Here is a 14,216-nt window from a genome sequence, read left to right on the forward strand (position 1 = left end):
CTAGGCCTTGAGCCATCCTCTCGCTGTGCCACGCATTCCTATTTCTCCCCTTCCTCCCCATATACTGCTATAACCAGGATAGAGGGGACTCGCCCTTCCATATTGGAGATCACTCCCTCCTGGGTGTTGGGAGAGCTCCTAAAGCCCAGCAGCCAGGGTAGAGGGGACTCCTCTTCCATGGGGGAGACCCCTCCCATCTGGGTGTCTGGGGAAGCTCAAAACATCCATATCCAGGGTAGAGGTAACTTGCACCTCCAGTCTCCTCTACCCTGGCTAACTTGGTATACAAGCTCCCTGCAACACCCAGTTGGGAGGGGTGGCCCTCCTGGTGGGGCAAGTTTCCTCTACCCTGGCAGCAGTTGTGTAGGTGCTCTCCTAACACCCAGGAGAAAGGGCTCTTCTGACTAGAGGGGTGATTCCCCTCTACCCTGGCTAGTGTAGTATACAAGCCCCCACCACTGGATACCTAGGATGGAGGGGTTATTCACTTGGAGGGGCAATTTTCATCTACTCTGGCTGCTGTGGTTCAAGAGCTCCCCATTACACCCTGGTGGGAGTGGCCTCCTGTCTGGAGGGGTGAGTCTTCTCTACCCTGGCTAAAATGGTATACAACCCCCCTGTGACACCCAGGTGTGTGTGGGGGTTCTGTCTGGAGGAGTGAGTCCCCACTACCCTGGCTGCAGTGGTATAAGATCCCCCCAACCCTTACAGCCAAGTGTGAGGGGTCTCCATCCTGGAGGGGCAAGTTATCTTTACCCTGGCTGCGTAGGTACACTAGATCCCTCTAAGACCCAGGTGGGTGGCATCTCCAGCCTGAAGGGGCGAGTCTCTTGTACCCTGGCTGCAGCTGTATAAGAGCTCCCTTTAACAGCCAGGTGGGATGGATCTCCCAACTGGAGTGGCATATACCTTATACCCTGGCTTCGATGTTATAGGAGTTTCCCAAAGACACTCTGGTGGGAGAGGTCTCCCACCTAGAGTGGCAAGTCCTCTCTATCCTGGCTAAAGATTTATACAAGCTCCAGCCTGACACCCAGGTGGGAGAGGTTTCCTGTCTGGAGGGCTGAGTCCCCACTACCCTGACTATAGTGGTATAAGAGCTCCCCCCACACACACACGGGTGTGAGGGGTCTCTCACCTAGAATGGCGAGTCTCTTGTTCCCTGCCTCTGCCAGTATATAAGATCCCCTGACAACCAGGGTTTAGGGGTCTCCCGCCTAGTGGGGTAAGTCCTCTCTCTTCTGGATGCAGTGGTATACAAGTCCCCTTTCATAGAAAGATAAGAGGGGTCTCCTGCCTGGAGCACAGGGTACTCTTGACCCTGGATAATACATTATAGAAGTTCCCAGACACCCAGGAGGAAGGGGTCTCCCACCTGGAGGCATGAGTTTCCTCTACACTAGGTATAGTTGTATAGGAGCTCCCTCATTCATCCAGGTGGCATGGTCTCTGGCCTAGAGGTGTGAGTTCCCTCTACCTTGGCTGGGGAGGTATATGAACTCCCCCTGACAATAAGGTGGGAGGGGACTCTTGCCTGGAAGGGCGAGTCCCCTCTACCATGGCTGCTGCAGGATAGGCACTCACCTGGACAACCAGGTGAAAGTAGTGTTCTGCCTGGGGTTTGGAGTCCCTGCTACCCTGCCTGCAGCTGTGTAGGAGATCCCCCCAGGATACCCAGGTGCGAGGGGTCTCTCACCTTTAGGAACGAGTCACCTCTACCCTGTCTGGGAGGGTATATGAGCTCCCCCTGAAATCCATGTGGGAAGGGTCTCCTGCCTGAATGGGCAAGTCCACTCTACCCTGACTACACTGGTATAGGAACTTCCCCTGACACCGAGGTTGGAGGGGTCTTCCACCTGGAAGTACGATTCCCCTTTATCATGGCTGCTGTGTTATATTACCTCCCCCTCATACCCAGATAGAGGGGTCTCCTGCCTGGAGGGAGGCATCCCCATTACCCTGGCTGCAGCAGTGTACGAGCTCCTTCCTACCACACACAGGTGGATGGGTCTCCCATTTGAAATGGCATGTCCACTCTACCCTGGCTGCACTTGTGTACCAGCTTTGCCTGACAAAGACGTTTGATGGGTCTCTCCCTGGACGGGTGAGTCCCCTCAAGCCTTGCTGTGGCTGTTAAAGGTTCTTCCCCTGACACCTAGGTGAGAGGGTCTCCGGCCTGCAGAAGTAAATCCCCTTGACCCTGGCTGTAGTGGTATAGGGGCTCCCTCCTACACCCAGGTGGGAGTGTTCTCCCACCTCTTGTGGTGAGCTCCCTCTACCCTGTCGGTGGCAGTATATGAACTCTCCTTACAAAATGGTGGAAGGGATCTTCCACCTGGAGGGTCAAGTCCCTCCCCCTGGCTCTAACAGTATAGGAGCTTCCCCCAAAATCCAGGTTATGGGGTCTTCTGACTAGAGGGGTGAGTCCCCTCTACATTGGCTTCCAGGTATAGGAGCTCCCCTGAACAAACAGGTGTCAGTGATCTTTTGCCTGGAAAAATGAGTCCCCTCTAATCTGGCTGTGGCAGTGTACAAGCTCTCCCAGACACCAAGATGGGAAGGTTCTCCCACCTGGAGGGGTAAGGCTTCTCTACCCTGGCTAAGGAAATATATAAGCACCCCCCTACACACCAGTGGGAGTGGTCTTCCACAAAACAGGTGAGTCTCCTCTACCCTGGCTTTGGTAGTATATAAGCCTCACCAACAGGTATCACACCTGGAAGGGTGAGTCCTCTCTACTTTAGCTCTTGACATATAAGAATTCCCAGAACACCAGGGTAGGAGGGTCTCCCACTTGCAGGGACATGTTCCATCTACCCTAGCTGTAGCAGTATAGAATCTTCCCCCCACACACATCCAGGTTTGGGGGGGTTACCACCTGGAGGGGCATTTTCCCTCTAGCCTGGCTGCTGGAGTAATCAAGCTCCCCAGGTCACCCAGGAGGGAGGGCTCTCATGCATGGAGGGGCCAGTCTCCTCTATCTTGACAGTGGTGGTGTATGGGCTCTCCCTTGTTAGGTGCAGGACAGGCTTAACAGAGAAAAAATCTGCTTTTATGTGACCTTCTGCAGACAGTAAACTTCTGAGCCCCACCTTTTACATACTTGTTACAAATTTATGAAACTACCTAAACTTGGGGTTCATGGGATTAATTGATTACAGCAGAAGCTGTGCCCTCTGAATCTGGATGCAATGAAATAAATCTGTTTCCTATTTTTTGTACTATCTTAGGTGCCTTGCCTCTTGTCCATCCCTACAACAGTATTATTCTATATACTTAAACATCGTTTATGTTTTCATGAAATGATAAACAGATGTGATTAATTGTATACTGCAAATAACAAAATATCTCTTATTAAAATGGAATATATTGCCTAAATTTAGAAATATACAAGGACTGTTTCAAAATGTGAATAAAGGGGTTAACAGATAGGACAGATAAATGATAAGGTTCCATACTTATATGGATTTAATAGATGGAAAAAAGATTTACGGATAAGAAAGTCTATATGATTAAGTAAATAAGAGAGTTTAAGCAAGTGATAAAGAAGGTTGGTATACATTAGCTATATAGTTTTAAGTAAGTGATAAAGAAGGTTTGTGTAAGTGGATTATATATGTAAATATTTTGAGCAAGTAGTCTTGAAAGAATTAAACATTATACAACTATGGTTAAATAACAGTTGTTATTTTGCAATATTGTAATATGTTATTTCTTTGAGAGATAAACTTTATTAATGTAAAAACATCAATAGTAATTGTGGGACTATTGCTCTTCTTTGTATATTAAATGTATTAATATTTTCCAGGTATATAAATCTTTAAGATATAAGCTTTAAAAAAACATTATATCAAGCTGGTGTTCTCCAAAAGGTTACATGGTAATTTTAGGCTTATAAAAATAAAATATTGGAGATGTAATTATATCATTTAATTTTCTATAACTGGACCTATTATCAATAAGATTAATATAAAGTTCTATACACTGAGGTACAATTTAAATGTAATATCATATTGTGTTAGCTAAAATTCATGTGTCCTCGAACAACAATATATGTAAACTTTATAAAATGATATTTAAAAGTAAAGATCAGCTTCAATACTAGAACACTTTTCCTAAGATTTATAAAAAGCCCCACCTTACCTGAAATAAGGCTCTGTCTCTCATCTTACTAATGATAGATTGACTCCATAGTAGGCCAGACTTCAGCTAAAGCCCAGTAGTCTTAATTTAAGACTGGTGAAATTGACTTTGCTGGATGTTTAAGATCAAGACTTAAAGTTAAATTAAAATGCCCAAGAAAACAAATATTTGGCTCTTACCCTCTGAGTCAGTCTGAATGCAGGTAACAGAGAACTTCTCTAAAGAGCTTTTCAACTCTGGGCCATATAAACTCCTGATCAGGGAGATTAATGATACCACTAGAGAATGAAAAGTTAATCAGTACACTTAATGTGAATAGGAGAGTCATTGGAGATAAGAGACATCCCTGATGCTTCCAAGGGAAGCCACATGGTGAAGCAAAACCTGGACCCATCCTAGTGCAAATGGCACTAGAAGAACTAAGAAGCTGCTCTAAAGTTCCTCCACAAGTGACCCATATGAAAACTTGGCTGACTTTTAACAATAGATAGAAGCAAAGTCAATTTTGACTAGCATGATCTTAAACACTTACCAAAAACAATTAATCCAAAACATAGTCATTCCTGGGAGTAATGAAGGAGAGAAGAGCTAAAATAGAGGAGACAGCAACTAGGCCAACAGGCTTCATGGGGAATGTTAAGTCAAGTATGGCCTTGGCTCCTCCCCCTTGGACGACCCCTATTAGTTAAATGTATGTTTCTCCTAGTAGGACCATGACAGTTAAATTGCCTACAGAAGTTCCTGCCAAATCACACATGAATTCACCAACCAACCAGCAATAATGCCCAAGATGGAGAATTATGACTCATGAACAACTAATCTGGCTCCAGAGATTCTGTGCACATCTAAAATCCTCTCTAACCCCTTTTCCAGTTTCTACAACCCCTCTTTCACTTACTAGGAATGATAACTACTCTCCAGCAGGTCCACTCTGCTTGTTCTGTCTGCTCTACATTATCCCCACAAGGAAGCATCAAATCTAAACTTCCCACACATCAGATGAGAAGCCACCAGCCAGACGAAGACTGGTAGATCAATTTCACTCACATGCTTAGGTACAAAAAGATTCACTTCCTACTTGCTTTGGTTGATACTTTTTCAGGTTGGATAGAAGCCTTCCCTACATCCAGGGAAATTACTGACACCATCGCCTCCATCCTCATTGAGGAGATCATTTCCAGGTTTAGAATTCTTGCCACCATCCAGTCAGACAATGATCCAGCTTTCACTTCTCAGGTTTTTCAACCAGTCTCCAAAGGCTTCAACATCACTTAGAGCCTCCACTTGCCCCACCAACCCCAAACCTTATTTTCTATCCCAACAACATATGGTGCTTTAACATACAAGCAACTTGGCACCAGGATAATACCACCCACTCTCAATTTATGAGTCAAGGCGATTGATCTTCCATTGGCTGCAATTGGGCAGTCACCCTTAACATTTCTGAATTCAACCAAGCCACCTCCAATACTTCCTAGAGTTCCTATGACAGGACAAACGGCTGATACCAAGGATCTCCTCCACTCAAAAATGGTTTGATGCCGTTGACAACCTATGGCTTCAAGGAAACTTTCTGAAATTTGCCATTCTGAGACAACTGTCTATAGACACTGGATGTTATCTCTAGGTGCCCTGGACTTCCCAAGCCTGTCCCTGAAAATACCCCTGCTCTCCCAGGTAGGCCCCACTCCACCCCCTCTCAGCAGGAAGTAGCCAAATGATTTTGTGCCAACCCCACCCCCCTTAACTTAGAAAAATAAAAAGGGAGGAATGTTAGGTGCAGAACAGGCTGAACTAAGTTTTCTGCAGAATAACCCATGCACTCAAACACCCCTCTCTCTGGTCCTTTATCACCTGTTTGGATCAAGTCTGAATACTCAACCCCACTCAAGGCTGAACAGTTGATCCCCACCTGTCTGGTCCAGCAGAAACCAACATCTGACCCCTGCCCCATCTGTCTGAAGGCAGAAGATGACACCCTTAGCAACTATAGTGTGGTCAAAACATTGTCCGCCAACAAGGCAGCTTGCAGAACCAGAGACTCCATTAGAATTTGGCTATAAAAACTCCCGCTTGCCAGGCCCCCTCTCTTGCTCTGTCTCCCTCTCTTGCTTTTGCTCTCCCTGCAATAAAGAAGTGGTCACTGCGAGTGTTGTGCTCACTTTTCTTTCAACCCTGGTGGGTTTCAGGGAAAGTGCTTTCTACCCTGAGTGTGGTGATACATGGGCTCCCACTGAAAGACAGGTTGGAGGGGTCTTATGCCTGGATGGGCGAGTCTCCTCTATCCTGGCTAAGGTGGTATACAAGTTCCCCTGGACAACAAGGTAGGAGGGATATCCTGCCAGGAGGCGAGTCCCCACTAACATAGCTCCAGTGGTATATGAACTAACGCCCCACACCCAGATGGGAGGGTCTTTCACCTGAAGAGTGGAGTTCCCACAACACTGCCTGTGTGGGTTTAAGAGCCCCTTGATATCCCCAGGAGGGAGAGGTCTCCCACATGTAGGAGCTAGTCACTGCTACCCCAGCTGCAGCTGCATAAGGACACTCCCTAGGCCAGACACCCAGGTGGGGAGGGGTATGCCCCTGGAAGCGCAAGTCCCCTCTACTTTAGCTCTTGCCATAAAAGTGTTCCCAGTACAGCCAGGTGGGAGGGGTCTTCTACATTCAGGGTCGTGTTCCCTCTACTCTGGCTGTGGTAGTATAGGAGTTCCCCCCCTACAACCAAGTGGGAGGGGTCACCCACCTGGAGGGGCGAGTCCCCTCTACCCTGGCTGCTGCAGTAATCAAACTCACGAGGACACCCAGTTGTGATTGGTTTTCCTATTGGAGGAGCGAGTCCTCTCTACCCTGGCTGTGGAGGTGTAGGAGATCACCCAGACACCAAGGTGGGAGGGGTCTCATGACTGGAAGGGTAAGTCAGCTCTACCCTGCCTGAAGCAGTGTAGAAACTTCCCCTGACATCCAGGTGGTATGGGTCTCCCGCCTAGAGGTGCAAGTCTCCTCTACCCTGGCTTCAGCAGTTTAAAAGCTCCCCAAGACACAAAGGTGGAAGGGGTCTCCTTCCTGGAGTGGCAAGTCCCCTCTACACTGGCTGCAGTTGTATAGGAGCTCCCCCTGAAACCCAGGTGGGAGGGGTCTCCTGCCTGTAGGGGCAAGTCTGCTCTACCCTGACTGTGGCCATATGCGAGATCCCCCTGACACACAGATGGGAAATGTCTCCCAACTGGAGCAGCGAGTCCTTGCTACACTGGCTGTAGAGGTATACATGCTCCCCCAGACACCCAGGTGAGAGGGCTCTTCCGCATGGGCGGGCGAGTTTTCGAGTTTTCTCTATCCTGGCTGTGGCAATATATAAGCTCCCACTGACACCCTGGTGAGAGGGGTCTCCTGTCAGGAGGGGCAAGTGCTTTATAACCCTGGCTGTGATGGTATATGAGCTACTACTGACAGCCTGGATGGAGTGGTCTCCTGCCTGGATGGAGGAGTCTCCTCTACCCTGGCTAAGGTGATATACAAGTTCCCCTTGACACCCAAGCTCCCCCCCACACACCAAGGTGGAAGGGTCTCTTGCTTGGAGAGATGAGTAGCTGCTACCCATTTGCAGCTGTATATGAACCTACCCTCACCAGAAACCATTGTGTTGGGGGTCTTCTGCCTGGAAGGGTGAGTTTCTTCTACCCTGCCTAAGGCGGTATAGGAGTTACCCCTATTCCTAGGTGGGAGGTGTCTCTCACCTGGAGGTCTGAGTCACTTCTAACCTGGATGCTGGGGTATATGAGCTCCATCTGACAACCAGGTGGGAAGGGTCTTCCACCTGGAGGGGCAAGTCCCCTCTACCCTGGCTAAGGTGGTATCAGAGTTACTCCCATTCCCAGAAGGGAGCATGGTCGTGCAAGTTGCCTCTACCCTGGCTGCTGGGATATTTGAACTCCACCTTACACTCAGGTGGAAGGGGTCTTCAGCCTGGAGGGGCGAGTCCACTCTACCCTGGGTGCAGCAGTTAAGGAGCTTCCAGGATACCCAAGTGGGAGGGGCCTAGAGGGGTGACTTCCCTCTACACTGGCCGAAGGGGTTTACCAGCTCTCCCAGACACCAGGTGGGAAGGGTCTCCTGCTTGCAGGGGTGAGTCTCCACTATTCTGGCTGCTGTGATAAATGAGCTACACACACATTCTTAGATGGGAGGCATCTCCTGCCTAAAGAAGCAAGTCCCCTCTATCCTTGCTGCAGTGGCTTACTAGCTTTCCCTGACACCCAGGTTAGATGGGTCTCTCACCTGTAGGGTTGAGTCCCCTCTACCCTGGCTGCAGTGGTAAAGAAGATTCCCCCACACCCAGGTGGGAGAGGTCTCCCAACTCGTGTGGGAGTCCCCTCTACCCTGCCTGTGGCAGTATATGAACTCCCCTGACAAACAGGTGGAAGGGATCTTCTGCTTGCTCTGGCAGTATAGTAGCTCCCCTGGCTCTGGCAGTATAGTAGCTGCCCCCGACACCCTGATTAGGGGTCTCCGTACTGGAGGGGTGATTCCCCTCTACCTTGGCTATGACAGTATAGTATCTCACCTCCACACACCCAGGTGGGAGGGGTCTCCCTCCTGGAGGGGCAAGTCCCCTCTACCCTTGCTGCAAAGGTATACAAGCTCCCCCAGACACCCAGGTGGGAGGGGTCTCCTGCCTAGAGGTGTGAGTCCCCTCTACCTGGCATCAGCAGTACAGGAGCACCCCAGGACACCCAGGTGGAAGGAGTCTCCCTCCTGGAGTGGCGAGTCCCCTTTACCCTGGCTGCAGTGGTATAAGAGCCCCCACCGAAGCCCAGGTGGGAGGGGTATACTACCTGGAAGTCCGAGTCCCCTGTACTTTAGCTCTTGCCATATAAGTGGTACCAGTACACCCAGGAAGGAGGCGTCTTCTGCCTGCCAGTGCATGTTCACTCTACCCTGGCTTTAGCAGCATAGGAGCTCCACCCCCCAAAACCCAGGTGTGAGGGGTCTCCATATTGGAGGGATGAGTCCCCTCTACCCTGATTGCGGAGGTATAGGAATTCACCCAGACACCCAGGTGGGAGGGGATCTCCAAACTGGAAGGGCGTGTCCATTCTACCCTGGCTGCAGCAGTATAGGAACTCCCCACAGACACCCAGGTGAAAGGGATCTCCCGCCTAGAGGTGCAAGTCACCTCTATTCTGGCTCCTTTGTTATTTGAGATCCTTCACTTACCTTGATGGGAGGGGTCTCCTGCCTGAAAGGGTGAGTCCCCTCTACCATGGCTGCAGTGGTAAAGTATCTGCCCCTGATACCCAAGTGGGAGGGTCTTCTGCCTTGAGTGGCGAGTCCCCTCTACCCTCCCTGTGGCAGTATATGAAGTTCCATGACAACCAGGCCGAAGGGATCTTTGGCCTGCAGGGGTGAGTCCCCTCTACACTGGAAGAGGCCAGAATACAATTTACCCCCCAAACCGAGGTTTAAGGCGTCTTATTGCTGGAGACAGGAGTCCCCTCTACCTTGACTACAGTATTAAAGGAGCTCTCGCCTACACCCAGGTGGGAGGGGTCTTCCGTCTGAAGTGGCTTGTCCCCTCTACCCTGCCTGTGGCAGTACATGAACTCCCCTGACAACCAGGTGGAAGGGATCTTCTGCCTGGAGGGTCGAGTCCCCTCTGCCCTGTATCTGGTGGTATAAGAGTTCCCCCCGACACCCAGGTTATGGGGTCTTCTGACCGGATAGGTGAGTCCCCTCTACACTGTCTGCGGGGTATATGAGCTCCCCTACACCCAGGTGGGAGGGGTCACCCGCCTGGAGCAATGACTTCCTTCTACCCTTGCTGTGATGGTATACAAACTCTCCCAGACACCCAGGTGGGAGGGTTCTACCGCCTGGAGTGACACGTCTTCGCTTCCCTGGCTATGTGGTATAAAAGTGCCCCCTTACACACAGGTTGGAGTGGTTTTCCGCATGGACAGGCGAGTCCCCTCTATCCTGGCTTTGGCGATAAACAAGCTCCCCTGACACCAAGTGGGAGGGGTATTCCCCCTGAAAGGGCGAGTCCTCTCTACTTTAGCTCTTGCCATATAAGTGCTCCCAGTACATCCAGGTGGGAGGGATCTTCTGCCTGCAGGGGCGTGTTTCTTCTACTCTGGCTGTGGCAGTATAGGAGTTTCCCCTTACACCCAGATGGGAAGGTCACCCGCCCACATGGGCGAGTCCCCTCTACCCTGTCTGCTGCAGTAATCAAACTCCCCAGGACACCCAGTTGGGATTGGTTCCTCTATTGGAGGTGTGATTCCCCTCTACCCTGCTTGTGGATGTATAGAAGATCACCTAGACACCAAGGTGTGAGGGCTCTCCCAATTGGAAGGGCAAGTCCACTCTACCCTAGCTGAAGTGGTGTAGGAACTCCCCGTGACACCCAGGTGAAAGGGGTCTCAGTCTAGAGGTACAAGTACCTTCTACCTGGGCTAAGGGGGTATAGGAGTTACTACCATTCCAGGTGGGAGGTGATTCTCGCCTGGATGTGCACTTTGCCTCTACCCTGGCTGCTGGGGTATATGAATTCCACCTGACACCATGGTGGGAGGGGTGTTCCACCTGGTTGGGCGAGTCCACTCTACCCTGGCTGGAGAGGTTACAAAACTTCCCCTGACCCCCAGGGTGGAGGGTCTCAGGCCTAGTGGGGTGACTTCCCCCTAACCTGGCTTCACGGGTTTACCAGCTTTCCCAGACACCCACGTGGGAGGGATCTCCTGATGGAGGGGCGAGTTTCCTCTATTCTGGCTGCTGTGGTATACAAGCCCCCCCCCCATACCCTGATGGGAGAGGTCTCCTGCTTTAAAGGGCGAGTCCCCTTTACCCTGGCTGCAGTAATTTATTAGATTTCCCTGACACCCAAGAGGGAGGTGTCTCTTGCCTGGAGTGATGAGTCTCCTCTTCCCTGGCTGCAGTGGTATAGGAGGTACCCCCTATACCCAGGTGGGAGGAGTCTCCCACCATTAGGGGTCAATCCCCTCTACAATGGCTGCTGCAGTAATCAAGCTCCCTCATACACTCAGGTGTGAATGGTCTCCCGATTGGATGGGTGAGTCCCCTCTATCCTTGCTGTGGAGGTAGAGGAGCTCACCCAGACAACCAGGTGGGAGGGGTCTTCCGACTGGAAGGCAAGTCCTCTATAACCTGGCTGTAGCAGTGTAGGAACTCCCTCTGACACCAAGGTGGGATGGGTCTCCTGGCTGGAGAGGAGAGTCCCCTCTATACTAGCTGCAGCTGAATAATAGTTCCACCTGAAATGAAGGTGAATGGGGTCTCCCACCTGGCAGGGCGTGTCTCCTCTGCCCTTGCTGCTGCTGTAAATTATCTCCCCATGACACCCATGTGGGAGGGTCTCTGGCATGGAGAGGCAAGGCCCATCTACCCTGGCTGCAGTGGTATAGGAGGTCCCTCCTACACCCATGTGGGAGGGGTCCCTAGACATCAGTGGCAAGTCCCCTCTACCCTGCTTGTGGGAGTATATGAACTCCCTTGAAAACCAGGTGGAGGGGATATTCTGCCTGGATGGTAGAGTCCCCTGTCCCTGTCTCTGATGGTATACTAGCTCCCCCGACACCCAGATTATGGGGTCACAAGCCTGGAGGGGGTGTACCAGTTCTCCCAGATACCCAGGTGGGAAGGGTCTCCTGCTTGGATGGGCGAGTCCCTTCTATCCTGTTTGCTGTGGTATAGGAGCTCTCCACCATACCCTGATGGGAGGGGTCTCCCGCCTACAGGAGTGAGTCCCCTCTACCCTGACTACATTGGTTTTCTAGCTTTCCCTGTCACCCAGGTTGGATGGGTCTCTCAGCTGGAGGGTCGAGTCCTCTTCACCCTGGCTGCAGTGGTAAATGATTTCCCCCTGACACTCAGGTGGGTGGGTCTCAAGCCTGGGGAGGCGAGTCCACTTTATCCTGGATGTAGTGGTATAGGAGGTTCCCCCTACACCCAGGTGGGAGGGGTATCCCACCTCCAGTGACAAGTCACTTCTACGTTGCCTGTGGCAGGTGGAATGATCTTCCCCTGGCTCTTGTGGTGTAGGAACTCCCCCCAGGCAGATGGAATGATCCTCCCCTGGCTCTTGTGGTATAGGAACTCCCCCCCAAAACCCAGGTTATTGGGTCTCATTATTGAAGGGGCGAGTCCCCTAAATACTGGCGTGGGGGTATACAAGCTCCCCCAGACTCCCGTTTTTAGGGATCTCCTGCCAGGATAAATGAGTCCCTTTTACCCTGGCTATGGCTGTATAAAATCCCTCTCAGACACCCAGTTGGTAGGGTTATCTCGCCTGGAAGTATGAGTACCATGTATCCTGGATGCTGAAGTAATCTAGCTCCCCCAAAAACCCAGGATGTAGGGTCTCCGATTGGAGGTGCGAGTCCCCACTATTGTGGCTGCAGAGGTATAGGAGATCTCCTAGACATCCAGGTGGAAGGAGTCTCCCAACTGAAAGGGCAAATCCAGTCTACCCTGGCTGCAGTGGTGTAGGAACTCCCCCTGACACCCAGGTGGAAGGGGTCTCCCGCCTAAAGGTGGGAGTCCCCTCTACCCTGACTGCTGTGGTATAGGAGCTCCCTGACAATCAACTGGAAGGAGTCTTCGACCAGGAGTCTAGATACCCCTTTAACCTGCTGCAGCTGTATAGGAGCTCCTCATGACACCCAGGTGGAAGAGATCTTCCATATGAGGGTTGAGTTCTGTCTACCCCGTCTACAGCAGTATAGGAGCTCCACAGAACCCAGGTAGGAGGGGTATCCCACCTGGATGGGTGAGTCCCCTCTTCCTTGGATGCAGTGGTATAGGAGCTCCCCCCGACACCCAAATGGGAGGGTTCTCCCACCTGAAGGAGAAAGTACCCTCTACCATGGCTGCAGTGGTATGAGAGCTCCCCCTGACACCCAGGTGGGAGGGGTCTCCTACCTGGAGGGGCGAGTCACCTTTTTCCTGGCTGTGGTGGTATATGAGCTCCCACTGACACCCTGATTGGAGGGATCTCCTGCCAGGAGGGGCAAGTATTTTCTTCCATGGCTGTGGAGGTATATGAGCTCCCATTGAAAGCCAGGTTGGAGGGTCTCCCGCCTGGATTGGTGTGTATCCTGTACCCTGGCTAAGTTGGTATGCAAGTTCCCAGCGACACCCAGGTGGGAAGGTCTCCAGTCTGAAGGGGCGAGTCCCCTCAACACTGGCTGTTGGGTATAGGAGGCCTGTCCTATCCTAAGTAGGGAGGGGTCTCCTTCTTGTATGTCAAGCTGCTGCTTCCCCAGATGCAGCTTTATACAACCCCCCCCCTCCAGACACCCATGTGGAAGACATCTCTCAACTGGAGGGGTGAATTCCCTCTACCCTGGCTAATGCAGTATAGGAGTTACTCCCATTTCCAGGTGGGAGGTTTCTCTCTCATGAGGTGTGAGTTGCCTCTACCCTGGCTGCTGGAGTATACGAGCTCCACCTGACACAGGTGGGAGGGATCTTCCACCTGGAGGTGTGAGTCCCCTCTAACCAGGCTAAGGGGATACAGGAGTTACTCCCATTCCCCTGTGGGAGGGGTTTCTCGCCTGGATGTACAAGTTGCCTCTACCCTGGCTGCTGGGGTAGAAATCCACCTGACACCCAGGTGGGAGGGGTCTTCCTCCTAGAGGGGTGACTTACCTCTGTCTTTGCCGAGGGTGTGTAGCAGCTATCCCAGACACCCAGGTGGGAGAGGTCTCCTGCGTGGAGGGTAGAGTACCCTCTAATCTGGCTGCTGTGGTATAGGAGCTCCCCGCCATACCCAGATTGGAGGGGTCTTCCACCTGAAGGGGTGAGTCCCCTCTACTCTGGCTGCAGTGGTTTACAAGCTTTCCCTGACAACCAGCATGGATGTGTCTCTCGCCTGAAGTGGCAAGTCCACTCTACGTGGCTGCTGCAGTAAAGAATCTCCCCGTGACAACCAAGTGGGGGGGACTTCGGCCTGGAGAGGCAACTCCCCTCTGTCCTGACTGCAGTGGTATAGGAGGTATCTCTACACCCAGGTGGGAGGGTTCTCCTGCATCTACTGGCATGTTCCCCTCTAC

The 14,216-nt window shown here is 51.5% G+C and overlaps 1 protein-coding gene across 1 annotated transcript in view; it reads right to left on the reverse strand.

The window, feature by feature from the left end:
* LOC113175545 (protein transport protein Sec24D-like) overlaps window positions 1-13,931 on the reverse strand; it is a 99,288-nt gene extending 85,357 nt beyond the window's left edge. Inside the window, 1 exon segment of the mRNA XM_077803116.1 lies at window positions 13,813-13,931. Coding sequence (XP_077659242.1) covers window positions 13,813-13,931 — 119 coding nt within the window.
* Window positions 13,932-14,216: the final 285 nt, after the last annotated feature.

The sequence above is a fragment of the Urocitellus parryii genome, chromosome 10 (assembly GCF_045843805.1).
Source record: "Urocitellus parryii isolate mUroPar1 chromosome 10, mUroPar1.hap1, whole genome shotgun sequence".
Classification (NCBI taxonomy): domain Eukaryota; kingdom Metazoa; phylum Chordata; class Mammalia; order Rodentia; family Sciuridae; genus Urocitellus; species Urocitellus parryii.